The 13,728-nt window shown below is 42.5% G+C and overlaps 1 protein-coding gene across 1 annotated transcript in view; it reads left to right on the top strand.

The window, feature by feature from the left end:
* The window catches only part of LOC134358715 (deubiquitinase DESI2), a 321,094-nt gene that overhangs the window by 257,267 nt on the left and 50,099 nt on the right, over positions 1–13,728 (top strand). Inside the window, exon 2 of the mRNA XM_063071200.1 lies at positions 3,698–3,770. Coding sequence (XP_062927270.1) covers positions 3,698–3,770 — 73 coding nt within the window. The remainder of the gene's footprint in view (positions 1–3,697; positions 3,771–13,728) is intronic.

Genomic DNA, 13,728 nt, shown 5'->3' with positions numbered 1-13,728 from the left:
TTTTGCAACTGAATACCTCTCTATTTTTCTAAGCTCCAGGTAGCTATCTAAGAGTCTCTTAAAATACACTATTGTATCCGCCTCTACCACCTTTGCTGGCAGTGCATTCCACACACCCACCACTCTCTGTGTAAAATGTTGCCTCTGACATCCCCCCCGTACCTATTTCCAAGCATCTTAAAACTATGCCCTCTCGCGTTAGCCATTTCAGCCCTGGGAAAAAGCCTCTGGTTATCCACACAATCAATCCCGTCATCTTAAGCACTTCTATGCCTTGTAGCTGCCTACAAGAAGACAAATCTCAAGGTTGTATAGAGTATACTTACTTTGGTAATAAACATACTTTGAACTCTGATTCAGCAAACAACAGCGGGGTCGTTGGCAAACTTAAATGTGGCATTGGAGCTATACTTAGCCTCACAGTCACAAGTATGAAGCAAGTAGGGCAGGGGGCTAAGCACACAGCCTTGTGGTGCGCCTGTACTGATGGTAATCGTGGAGATGTTGTCACCAATCTGCACTGACCGGGGTCTGCAAATGAGAAATGAGAATCCAGTTGCACGGGGAGGTACCCGTTGAGATAGAAGCCAAATTGGAGCGGGTCCAAGTCGCTTCTCAGGCAGGAGTTGATATATTTCATCACCAACCTTTCAAAGCACTTCATCACAGTGCACGTAGGTGCTGCTGGATGATATTAATTGAGACAGGTTACCATGTTCTTCTTTGGCATCGGTATGTTTGAAGCCTGCTTGTAGCAGGTGGGAACTTCAGATTGTCAAAGCGAGAGATTAAAGATATCAGTAACACTCCAGTTTATTGTAGCTCGGGTACACCATCTGGGCCAGATTTTTACCGTGGGTTCACTTTCCTGAAGGATGCTCTCACATCCGCCTCAGAGACTGAAAGCACAGGGTCGTCAGGAGCTCAAAGTTCAAAAATTCAAAGTAAATCTATTATAAAAGTACATATATGTACTGTGAGATTCGTTTCTTGTGGGCACACTCAGTAAAACCAGGAACCACAATAGAATCAATGAAGGATTGCATCAAACAGGACGGACAACAACCAAGGGGCAAAAGACAACAAACTGTGCTAATACAAAAGAGAAAAAAAAGCAATAAATATCAAGAACGTGAGATGAAGAGTCCTTGAAAGAGAGTCCATAGGTTGTGGGAACCGTTGCTCCTGTACCTTCTTCCTAATGCAGCAGCAAGAAGAGAGCATGACCTGGGTGGTGGGGGTCCCTGATGATGGATGCTGCTTTCCTGTGATAATGCTCCAGGGAGATGTGCTCAATGGTGGGGATGGCTTTATCTGTGATGGACTGGGCCATATCCACTACTTTGTGTCGGATTTTCCATACATGAATGGAGTCCGTGAAGGTGCCTCCATGTTCTGTTGGTCAGAGTAAGCATAAAAGGCATTGAGCTCACCTGGAAGCAAAACCTTGTTGTCACATATGTCGCTTGGTTTTACTTTGTAGGAAGTGATAGTATTCAAGCACTGCCACTGCTGTTGAGCATCCTTCAGTGACTTAAGTTTGGTCCAGAATTGCCATTTCATATGTGAAATGCCTTTCCTGAAGTGGTACCTGACTCTCTTGTACTTTCCTTGGTTGCAATTGATCTAAGCCCTCAGCAAATTGGGGATCTCCTGGTTCATTCAGGGATTTTGGTTGGGGAAGACTCTGAATGATTTTGTGAAGACACACTTGTCCATGAATGTTTTTGTAATGTCCATGAACAACTGTGGTGTATTCGTTCAGATCCTCTGATGAGTCATTGAACATGTCCCAGTCCATTGACTCGAAGCAATCTCATTGCCACTCCTTGGCCTCTCATGACCTCTCTTTGTTTTCCTCACCTGTAGTGCCCTGCTCTTTAGCCTCTTCCTGTGTCCAGATAGGAGGAGGACAGCCTGATGATCAGATTTCCCGAAATGCAGTCAGGGATGGAGTGGTAGGCATTCCTGATCATAGTCTTAACAGTGGTCGAGTGCGTTAGGATCCTTTGTGTTGCTGTCATAGGTTGATGATAATCGGGTAGAAATTTCTTCAAGCAAGCCTGATTGAAGTCCCTAGCAATGATTTGAAGCTTTGGGGTAGGCTGTTCCTTGTTTGCGAATGGCATCAAGTGCTTGCTTAACATCTGCCTTTGGTGTTATGTGAAGTTGGCATGTCATGGAAGAGAACTCTCTTGGTAAGTAAAAAGAACAGCACCTCATTATTAGATGTTCTAGCTCATGAGAACAAGAATGCAACAAAACTGCTACATTCATGCACTATGAAGTGTTATCATAAACACGAGATTCTGCAGATGCTGGACTTCCAAGGCAACCCACACAAAATGCTGGAGGAACTCAGCAGGTCAGGCAGCATCTATGGAAATGAATAAACAGTCAACATTTCAGGCTGAGACCTTTTTTCAGGATTGGAAAGAAAGGAGGAAGAAGCCAGAATAAGAAGGTAGGAGAGGGAAAGGTGTACAAGTATGTGCTACCAAAGAGGTTACCACGATGTGTTCACTGATATTTTTACAATACACTAAGATGTACTCATACAGTGATATTTTACCCAGTAATATCAAATAAAATGGAATACCTCATTTTAAATTGTTATCATTGTAAAAGGAATATAGAGATACTCTAGACATGGTTCCCAACCTCTTTTATGCATGGACCAATGCCATTAAGCAAGGGGTCCATGGACCCAAGGTTTGGAACTCCTGCTCTAGAGGATGTAGTGGAGATCTACAAGGATAGTATCAGAGGTTACATGGATCAGGAAAGGAACACACTGGGTCTCTTCTTTTGAGAAAGCAAGGCTGAGGGGTAATCTAACAGTGACTTTTAAAACAATGAGAACTTTTGGTAAAGTAGATGCAGAGAGAAGTTATTTATCTAAAGTTTAGTGAGAACATGGAACACCTGATCACAATATGTATTTGAAGTAAAAAGCATGGATGGGATTAAGGAGAGGGTGTAAAAGAATGGAAGGGAGAAGAGAATAGAGAGTTACAGTGATAGATGTAGACAAGGAAAAGAGTGGAGGCTGGAGTGGTGCATGAATATCAGCTTGGACAAGTTGGTTCTTTCTGTTCCAAATATCCCATGTAATCCTGCATATTATTTTTCCACTTAAACAAAGCTTATTTGTCAGAGTGAAGAAAATGCCCCATGCTGTGATTTGATGACATACTTGAAATTGAAATTGCATTGTGAGGAAGTTGATGGAGTATCTGTTGATAACATGGTATCTGTTGGAGACGTGCAGATGCAAGTCACAGTGCAACAAATGAAATCAATTTGGTCAGAAAATAGACAACGTTTAAACACAGAGGAAACAGAGCTTCTGAATAAAGCTGTAGGAATTCCCCATCCCCAATAAAATCAGTGTAAAAGCTGTAGAAAAATGAACAGTGAGTGGAGTATTATATGAAAATAGCATACATATAATGTTCAGCCCAGCCATTTAGAGCAATGCAGTCAATAGGCTTGAATGGTAAGTTAGAATTCAATTATCTACACTCTGTCTGGAACTAGCACTGTCATGATTATACAGGCAAAAAAGTATAAAATCATTCCTTCTGAAAGTGATGAACAAAGCAATTATGTGTTTAATGCCTTGTTAGCACCTAGACACTGCAAAGCCAGAATTTGTGACCATCTCATTAATAAACTGTTTGTGTTTCTTTTGCAGTATTGGATTAACGAGTACACATCCACACTTGGAATAGGAGTTTTTCATTCGGGTATTGAACTATACGGAAGAGGTGAGCACTGACAGGTTGTACTGTACACCGAGTATACTGTACTTGCACCTCATTTCTTCACACCAGTCTCAGCATGAATTGTCATAGACCTCAGACAGATCATACTTTAGGTAGTCATAAACATCAGAAAATCATCTTTGCCAGTATTAGCATTTACATTCATTCTAAGAGTAAAACTACATTGCCTTCTTTTTCTCACGATATACTGTGTGAGCTGAAAAGAAGTCTAAAATGTAATGATTTCGCTGATTTTTTTTTGCAAAATTCGTTGGGTTACTCTGTAAAACTAGTAGAGACTACAGGAAAATGGAGAGGGACTGGCAATGTGGGGAAACAGAGACATCCCCATTGGTTAATCATCCAGAAATATATATTATCTGAGGTTATGGATGCATTCTGTCATAATGTTAACAATGAGCACAATCCCTTTAAAAGTTGGTGTTTAGTTTCCTGTTCATATCCTTGAAGACGACACAGTCTACATATCCCTGACACTGATAAATCTCTAATGCTTAATGTTGATGAGAGGGCATACAGGAGTGAGATATACCAGCTGGTTGAGTGGTGTCGCAGCAACAACCCTTGTAGTCAACGTCAGTAAAACCAAAGAACCGATTGTGGACTTTGAAAAGGGAAGACAAGGGCACTCACACCAGTCCTCATAGTGGATTCAGAAGTGGAGAGAGTGAGCAGTTTCAAGTTCCTGGGTGTCAATACCTCTGAGGACCTAACCTGGTCCCAACATATCGCTGCAGCTATAAAGAAGACAAGACAGTGGTTATATCTCAGTAGGAGTTTGAGGAGATTTGGTATGTCACCAAAAAACTCGCTGATTTCTATAGATGTAAGACCATAAGATATAGGAGCAGAAGTGGCCCATTCGGCCCATTGGGTCTGCTCTGCCAAAAATCATGGGGTGATCCAATTCTTCCAGTCATCCCCACTCCCCTGCCTTATCCCCAAACCCTTTGATGCCCTGGCTAATCAAGAACCTATCTATCTCTGCCTTAAATGCACCCAATGACTTGGCCTCCACAGCTGCTCAAGGCAACAAATTCCACAGGTTTACCACCCTCTAATTTCTCCACATCTCTGTTCTAAAAGGACATCCTTTAATCCTGAAGTTGTGCCCTCTTGTCCTGGACTCCCCTACCATGGGAAATAACTTTGCTATATCTAATCTGTTCAGCCCTTTTAACATTCGGAATGTTTCTATGAGATCCCCCCCTTATTCTCCTGATCTCCAGGGAATACAGCCCAAGAGCTGCCAGACGTTCCTCATACGGTAACCCTTTCATTCCTGGAATCATTCTTGTGAATCTTCTCTGAACCCTTTCCAATGTCAGTATATCCTTTCTAAAATAAGGAGCCCAAAACTGCACACAGTTCTCTAAGTGTGGTCTCACGAGTGCTTTATAGAGCCTCAACATTACATCCCTGCTCTTATATTCTGTACCTCTAGAAATGATTGCCAACATTGCATTTGCTTTCTTCACCACCGACTCAACCTGGAGGTTAACCTTTAGGGTATCCTGCACAAGGAGTCCCAAGACCTCCTGCAAAGGCCAAAATCTCTGCATTTTGAATTCTCTCCCCATCTAAATTATAGTCTGCCCGTTTATTTCTTCCACCAAGGTGCATGACCATACACTTCCCAACATTGTATTTCATTTGCTATTTTTTTGCCCATTCCCCTAAACTATCTAAGTCTCTCTGCAGGCTCTCTGTTTCCTCAACGCTACCCACTCCTCCACCTTTCTTTCTATCATCAGCAAATTTAGCCACAAATTCATTACGTAATTCCATAGTCCAAATCATTGACATACATCATAAAAAGCAGCGGTCCCAACACCGGCCCCTATGGAACTCCACTGGTATCCGGCAGCCAGCCAGAATAGAAAGCCTTTATTCCCACTCTCTGTTTTCTGCTGATCAGTCAATGCTCCACCCATGCTCGTAACTCCCCTATAATTCCATGGGATCTTAACTTGCCAAGTAGTCTCACGTGTGGCACCTTGTCAAAGGCCTTCTGAAATCGAAATACACCACACTTACTGCATCTCCTTTGTCTACTCTGCTTGTAATTTCCTCAAAAAATTGCAGTAGGTTAGTCAGGCAGGATTTTCCTTTCAGGAAACCATGCTGGCTTTGGCCTATCTTGTCATGTACCTCCAAGTACTCCTTAATCTCATACCTAACAATTGATTCCAACAACTTCCCAACCACTGATGTCAGGCTAACAGGTCTATAGTTTCCTTTCTGTTCCCTCCTACCCTTTTTAAATAGTGGAGTAACATTTGCAATTTTCCAGTCATCCGGTACAATGCCAGAATCTATCGATTGTTGAAAGATCATTGTTTAATGCCTCTGCAATCTCTCTAGCTACTTCCTTAAGAACCAGAGGGTGCATTCCATCAGGTCCAAGAGGTTTATCCACCCTCAGGTCATTAAGCTTCCTGAGCACCTTCTCAGTTGTAATTTTCATTGCACATACTTCACTTCCTTGACACTCTTGAATGTCCGGTATATTGCAGATGTCTTCCACTGTGAAGACTGATGCAAAATGTGCATTCAGTTCCTCTGCCAAATCAGCATCTCTCATTACAATATCTCCAGCATCATTTTCTACTGGTCCTATATCTCAACTCTCTTTTACCCTTTATATACTTAAAAAAGCTTTTAGTATCTTCTTTGATATTAGTTGCCAGCTTCCTTTCATAATTCATCTTCTCCTTCCTAATGACCTTCTTAGTTTCATTCTGCAAGTTTTCTAATTCTCTATCCCGATCCCAATCCTCCCAATCCTCTATCTTCCTACTAGCTTTGGCTTCCTTGTATGCCCTTTCTTTTGCCTTTACTTTGGCTCTGACTTGATTTGTCAGCCACGATCATGTCCTTCTTCCCTTTGAAAATTTCTTCTTATTTGGAATATATCTCTTTTGCACTTCCCTCATTTTTCGCAGAAACTCCAGCCATTGCTGCTTCTCCTGTCCTTCCTGCTAGTGTCTCTTTCCAGTCATCCTTGGCCGCTTCCCCTCTCACGCCATTGTAATGTTCTTTATTCCACTGAAATACCAACACATTGGAATTTAGTTTCTCCTTCTCAAACTTCAAAGCAAACTCGAACATATTGTGATCACTGTTCCCTAAGGGTTCCTTAACCTTAAGCTCTCTTATCACCTCCAGATCATTGCACAACACCTAATCCAGCACAGTTGATCCCCTAGTGGGCTCAACAACAAGCTGTTCTAAAAAGCCATCCCTTAGCCGTTCTACAAAATCTCTCTCTTGAGGTAGAGTACTGGCCTGGTTTTCCCAATCCACTTTCATGTTAAAGTTCCCAACGATTATCATGCCATTGCCTTTCTGAAACACCTTTTCTATCTCCTGCTGTGATTTGTAATCCGCATCCCGGCTGCTGTTTGGTGGCCTGTCATTAGGGTCCTTTTATCCTTGTCATTTCTTAACCCAACCTGTAGAGACTCTAGACCTTCCAATCCTATGTTATCCCTTCCTAATGATTGAATATTATTTCTTATACACAGAGCCACACCACCCCCTCTGCCTACTAACCTATCTTTCTGATATACCATATATCCTTGGATGTTTAGCTCCCAATGGCAGCCATCCTTTAGCCAAGTTTCAGAGGTGGCCAGAATGTCATATTTGCCAGTCTGTAGCTGAATTTCAAGATCGTCCATTTTATTTCTTATGCTGTATGCATTCAAATTTAATATTTTCAGTCCAGTATTTGTTGCTTTCTGTTTTAACTGCACCATGCCACTATCGCCCTGTAACTCATCCCACTGGCTGTGATTATGCCTCATCTCCTGCCTGTCCTTTCTATCATCTCTGTCGCACACTTTCTTTGATTTATTTCTGTTTTCCCCTTCCTCATCCCTATCACTCCGGTTCCCATCCCCCTGACAAATTAGTTTAAACCCTCACTAACAGCTCTATTAAACCTGCCTGCTAGGATATGGGACCCCTTTGGATTCAGTGTAACCCGTACTTTTTGTACAGGTCATACCTCCCCCAGAAGAGACCCCAATGATCCAGGAATCTGAAGCCCTGCCCCCTATATCAGCCTCTCAGCCACACATTAATACGCCTGATCGTGCTATTCTTGCAATCACTAGCACGTGTCACAGGCAGCAATCCTGAGATTACTACCCTAGAGGTCCTGCTTTTCAGCTTCCTACCCAGCTCCCTGAATTCTCTCTTCAGGACCTCCTCCCTTTTTCTACATATGTCATTGGTACTAATGTGTACCAAGACTTCTGGCTCTTCACCCTCTCCCTTCAGAATACTCTTCACCCGATCCGAGACATCCCGTACTCTGGCACCTGGGAGGCAACACACCATGCGGGTATCTCTATCAGGCTGACAGAACCTCCTGTCTGTTCCCCTCACTATGGAATTCCAAATGACTACATCTTCTTCTCTCCCTTCTGCACCACGGAACCAGGCTCAGTGCCAGAGGACCGATCGCTGTGGTCGTCCTCTGTCAGGTCATCCCCCCTCAACCACTTGCAAAATGAGATAACGATTACTGAGGGGGATGGCCACAGGGGTGCTCTCTACTATCTGAGCTCTTTCCCTCGCTTCCCTGACAGTCACCCACTGTCTAACTCCTGCAGCCTCAGGGTGACTAACTCCTTGTAGCTCCTGCTCGCTTTCCCTAATAAGCTGTAGGCCATCAAGCCGCAGCTCCAGATTCCTAACACGGTCTCTCAGAAGCTGCATCTCGGTGCACCTGGTGCAGATGTGGCCATCTGGGAGACTGGAAGATTCCCAGGATTCCCACATCTGACACCCAGAGCAAAGTACTAACCCTACAGACATGCTCTCTATTCCTCCAAAAAAAGCAAGGGAAAAAAATGAAGTTCACTTACCCACTTACCTCGCCGAAGCCTGAATCAACCAAAGCCCTACCACTCTGCCTCAGACTACTCCATCGATGACTGCTTCACTAGGCAGTGTCTCCCTTTTATGCCTGAACCTTCCCTGATCTCCAACTCACAATTGGTGCTCCAGTTATAGCCGAGGTCCTGCGAAGCCTTCTCCTTTTAAACTTCGCTCCCGGACCTGTGCATCACCTCCTCTCTCAGAGCTCTTCAACTCACAATTGGTGCTCCAGTTATAGCCGAGTTCCCATGAAGCTTTCTCCTTTTAATCTTTGCTCCTGGACCTGTGCACCACCTCCTCACTCGAAGCTCTCCAACTCACGATTGGTCCGCCAGTTATGTGCCATGGAGAGCATTTGAACTGGCTGCATCACTGTCTTGTATGGGGGGGGGGGCTGCTGCACAGGATCGAAGTAAGCTGCAGAGAGTTGTAAAATTAGTCAGCTCCATCATGGGCACTAGCTCTCTAGTATCCAAGACATCTTCAAAGAGCGGTGCCTCAAAAAGGTACTGTCCATCATTAGGGGACCCCCCACCACCCAGGACATGCCCTCTTCTCATTCATATCATCAGGAAGAAGATAAAGAAACCTGAAGACACACACTCAATGATTCAGGAACAGCTTCTTACCCTTTGACATCCAATTTCTGAATGGACATTGACCCATGAACACCATCACACTGCCTTTTTATTTCTTTTTTTTTGTGCTACTATTTAACTATTTTATATTTGGAAATGTATATATATTTACTGTAATTCACATTTTTTGTATATTATCAGGTATTGCATTGTACTGCTGCTGCTAAGTTAACAAATTTCACAACATAAACCTGATTCTGATTCTGATTCTTAATGCTATTGCTGTAATGATAAATCTCTAATACTCTGATCGAAGATGGTGCTGGTGAAACACAGCGATGCTCTGCAGACAGGTTACAAAACTTCTAAATATAATTAATCTGAAATGCTTTCACTGCAGTCTTCAGTCTGTAATTCCCCTTTAAGTAATGTACTTCTGAACCTTCTTAATGAACTAGTAATTTCACAATCTTCTGAAGGACCCTGCAAACTTAATTCTCAGAAATGCAGGTAAGTGGATGAAGAAACTATGTCCAGAAGCGAGGGAGGAGGGGAGGACTCCAAGCCAGACTGAAATGCTGGGGTGTAAAACTTCCCCTACCCAGTATCTTGTTAGCAAATATACAGTCACTGGAGACAGAAGACCTAAGGACAAAATTGCTATATCAGAGGGAAATGAAAGATTTCTGTGTTCTGTATTTCATGGAGACCTGGCTCACCTCGGATAAGCTGCATACGTCAGTAAGACCTGAGGGCTTCTCAATACACAGATAGACTGGACTGCTGATTCAAATTGGGCAAAAGCTGAGGGGCTCTGTATTTCATGATAAACTCTTTGGAGTGCTCAGAAGAAGTTGCCTTGTCACACTCTTGGCCCCCTGATCTGGAACATCTAATGATTAAGTGCTAACCATTCTACATATCAAGATAGTTCTCCTCCGTGACCCTGACCACAGTTTACACACAACCAAAGGCCAATGTTAAGCAGGCACACGAGCTATTGAGTGTAGCAATTAGCAAGCATGAAACAGCCTACCCCAACACTTCTCAAATCATTGAGAGGGACTTTCAGTCAGGCTTATTCGACCAAGTCTCTGCTCGTTTATCATCAACATATGAGCTTCAGCACAAGGGGTCCCAACAGAAACAACCACTGTTATACTACGATTAGAAATGCCTTGATCGCATTTTGGGAAATCTGACAGTCTGGCTATCTTCCTTCTATCTGAAGAGTGAGGCTCCAGAGATAAAAACAATGAAGAGATGGGCAGGGCAGGCAGAGAGGTGGATACTGGATTGTTTTGAGTTGGTCAACTGGGCCGTTCAAACACTTATCAAGGGATCTGAATGAATAATCCTTGTTATCACCAATTTTATAAAAACATTTGTTGGTGAGTGTGTTCCCACAAAATCATTCAGAGTCTTAGACCATAAGACTAGATGATATCGGAGCAGAATTAAGCTATTTGGCCCATTAAGTCTGCTTTGCCATTTCGTCATGGCTGATCCATTTTTCCCCTCAGCCCCAGTCTTCTCCCTTCACCATCTATCTCTCCATGCCCTAATTAATCAAGAATCTATCAATCTCTGCCTTAAGTATACCCAATGACTGGGCCTCCACAGCTGTCTATGGCAACAAATTTCACAGATTCACCACTCTAGCTAAGAAATTCCTTCTCATCTCTATTCGAAATGGATGTCCCTGTATTCTGAGGCTGTGTCCTCTGGTCCTAGACACTCCGACCAGAGGAAACATCCTCTCCAAATCTACTCTGTCAAGGCCTTTCAACATTTGATAGGTTTCATCAGACCATCCCCACTCCTATTCTGAGGAATTCCAGTGAGTACAAGCCCAGAGCGATCAAACACTCCTCCAATGATAAGTGTTTTAATTCCAGAATCATTTTCATGAAACTCCTTTAAGTCTTTTCCAAAGTCAGCACATCCTTTCTTAGATAAGGGGCCCAGAACTGCTCACAATACTCCAAATGAGGTCTCACCAGTGCCTTATAAAACCTTAACATTACATCCTTGCTATTATATTCTAATACTCTCAAAATGAATACATTGCATTTGCCTTCCTCAGCCCTGACACAATCTGCAAATTAACTTTTAGGGAATCTGCACAAGGACTCCAAGTCCCTTTGCACCTCAGATTTTGAATTTTCTCTTCATTTAGAATATAGTCTATAATTATATTTCTTTTACAAAATGCGTGGCCATACACTTCCCGGCACTATATTCCATCTGTCACTTCTATTCTTCTGTCTGTCTAAGTCCTTCTGTACCCTATCTGCTTCATCAACACTATGTGCCTTCCACCTATTTTCATATCAAACACAAATTTGGTCACAAAGCCATCAATTCCTTCATCAAAAACAATGAAGCAGTCCCAACACAGACCCCTGTGGAATACCACTGATCATTAGCAGCCATCCAGAAAAGGCTCCCTTTATTCCCACTCTTTGTCTCCTGCCAATCAGCTAATCCTCTATCCATGATAGTATCTTTCCTGTAATACTATGGGCTCTTAACTTGTTAAGCAGCCTTATGTGTGGCACCTTGTCAAAGGCCTTCTGAAAATCTAAGTTCACACCATCCACCAATTCTCCTTTGTCTATCAGGCTTGTTATTTCTTCAAAGCATTCCAACAAATTTGTCAGGCATGATTTTCCCTTAAGGAAATCATGTTGACTTTAGCCAGCTTTATCATGTGCCTCCAAGAACCCTGAAACACATCCTGAACAATGGACTCCAACATCTTCCCAACCACTAGGGTCAGACTAACTGGCCTGTAATTTTCTTTCTTCTGCCTCTCTCTCTTCAAGATCAGTGGAGTGAAATTTGCAATTTCCAGTCTTCAGAACCATGCCAGAATCCATTTATTCTTGAAAAATCATTACAAGCCTCACAATCTCTTCAGCCACCTCTTTCAGAACCCTGGGGTGTAGACCATCTGGTCCAGGTGACTTATCTACCTTCAGACCTTTTAGTTTCTCAAGCACATTCTCCCTAGTAATGGCAACTTCACTTACTTCTGCCTCCTGACCCTCTCGAACCTCCACCATTCTGCAAGTGTCTTGCACAGTGAAGACTTATACAAAATACTTTTTCAGTTTGTCCATCATTTCCTTGCCCCCCATTACTACCTCTCCAGGATTGTTTTCCAGCAGTCCAATATCTATTCTCATCTCTTACACTTTTTATATGTGAAGAAACTTTTGGTATCCTCTTTAATATTATTGGCTTTGTATTCCATCTTCTCCTTTTATGACTTTTGAAGTTCCCTTCTGTTGGATTTTAAAAGCTTCCTAATCCTCTACTGTATCTTCCTACTAATTTTTGCAGTATTATATGCTCTCTCTTTGGCTTTTATGTTGACTTTGTCTTCTCTTGTTAGCCACGGTTGCATCATCCTGCCTTTAGTATACTTCTTCTTCTTTGGGATGTATCTATCCTGTGCTTTCCAAATTACTTCCAGAAACTCTAGCCACTGCTGCTCTGTAGTCATCCCTGCCAGTGTTCTTATTTAATTAATTTTGGCCAAATCCTCTTTCATGCCTTTGTAATTCCCTTTTCTCCACTGTAATACTGATACGTCTGACTTTAGCTTCTCTTTCTCATATTTCATGATAAAATGGTGAAGCAGACTCGATGGGCCAAATGGCCGACTCCTGCTCCTTTGTCTTATGGTCTTCATACTCTGAATTCTATAATAGTATGATCACTGTCTCTTCAGGGTTCCTTTGCCTTAAGCTCTCTAATCAATTCTGGATTGTTGCACAACACCCAATCCAGAATATCTGTGGGCTCTACAATGAGCTGCTCTAAAAAAGTTATTACGTAGGCATACCCCCTCTTGGGATCCAGCACCAACTTGATTTTCCCAATCTACCTGATTATTGAAATCTCCCATGGCTATCATACTATTGCCTTTTTAGATGCATTTTCTATCTCCAATTGTAAATTGTAAACCACATCTATGCTACCATTTGTAGGTCTATCTATAACTCCCATTGGGGTCTTTATTACCTCTGCAGTTTGCTTAGTTCAATCCACAATGATTCTGCACCTTATGACCCTATGTCACTTCTTTCTAGTGATTTGGTTTCACTTTTTACCAATGGAGCCACCCCATCTTCTCTGCCTACTTGTCTGTCCTTTTGATGTAAAGTGTGTCCTTGGACATTAAGCTCCCAGCTATAATCTTCTTTCAGACACAACTCAGTGATGCCCACAACATCATACATGCTAATCTGTAATTGTACTACAAGTTCATCTATTTTATTTTGTATACTACATGCATTCAAATATAACACCTCAGTCAAGTATTCATCACTCTTTTTGATTTTGGTCCCCCTTTTACATTGCAGCTCATCCCATTGACTCCAATTTTGCCCTATCATCAGGCTCTCCTTACTAGTAGTCTCACTACACACTGTCTCTGTTTGTAAACCAACTGCTCTTCCTCA

Source organism: Mobula hypostoma, chromosome 1 (genome assembly GCF_963921235.1).
Source record: "Mobula hypostoma chromosome 1, sMobHyp1.1, whole genome shotgun sequence".
Taxonomy (NCBI): Eukaryota; Metazoa; Chordata; class Chondrichthyes; order Myliobatiformes; family Myliobatidae; genus Mobula; species Mobula hypostoma.
This window is presented reverse-complemented; position numbering and strand designations above follow the sequence as displayed.